Source organism: Plasmopara halstedii (assembly GCF_900000015.1).
Source record: "Plasmopara halstedii genome assembly, contig: Scaffold_3120, whole genome shotgun sequence".
NCBI lineage: Eukaryota > Oomycota > Peronosporomycetes > Peronosporales > Peronosporaceae > Plasmopara > Plasmopara halstedii.
In genome coordinates, this window is record NW_020190023.1 from 1,442,239 (window position 1) to 1,442,825 (window position 587).

At 51.3% G+C, this 587-nt stretch overlaps 1 protein-coding gene across 1 annotated transcript in view; it reads left to right on the plus strand.

Annotated features, from left to right (window-relative positions):
- Positions 1–16: 16 nt before the first annotated feature.
- PHALS_07833 (threonine ammonia-lyase) overlaps positions 17–587 on the plus strand; it is a gene marked incomplete at both ends in the record, with an annotated part of 588 nt that continues 17 nt past the window's right edge. The window contains 2 exons of the mRNA XM_024721371.1: positions 17–113; positions 180–587. The exon at positions 180–587 is cut by the window's right edge and continues 17 nt beyond it. Of these exons, the coding sequence (XP_024586476.1) occupies positions 17–113; positions 180–587 (505 nt within the window). The remainder of the gene's footprint in view (positions 114–179) is intronic.

The window sequence follows — 587 nt, forward strand, 5'->3', positions numbered from 1 at the left end:
CACTCTAGCATTCACCATGTCGCTTACAAAACCTCTATTCAGCCGGGCAACTGCCTTGCGAGCTTGCTCATCACTGTGCCAAACGACCCGCACGTTCTCCGCAGCTGCTGATGGTATTTTGGCTTCTTTCATACATTTTTATTATATTACGATTTTATGACAGACGATTATAATTCCAGCAGTAAACTTGCCTGATCCAGTGTACTTTGAGGACATAAGCACCGCGTCTTACCGCATTCGCGATGGCATCCAGCAGACCCAGTGTGAGTTCTCACCCATGCTCTCGGAGCGGATGGGAATGGAGCTGTATCTAAAGAAGGATCACCGTCAAATGACCGGCAGCTTTAAGGAGCGTGGCGCGCGCAATGCGCTGCTGCTGCTGAATGATGAAGAAAAGCGGCATGGTGTTGTGGCCGCTTCAGCTGGGAATCACGCACAAGCACTGGCGTACCATGGAAAGTTGCTGAACATTCCTGTGACTTGCGTCATGCCCAAGGTTGCCCCTTTGACCAAAATCGCTCGTTGTCGTGAACTCGGAGCCCGTGTGGTGCTTCACGGAGAACACATCCTGGAGGCTCGTGAATTGG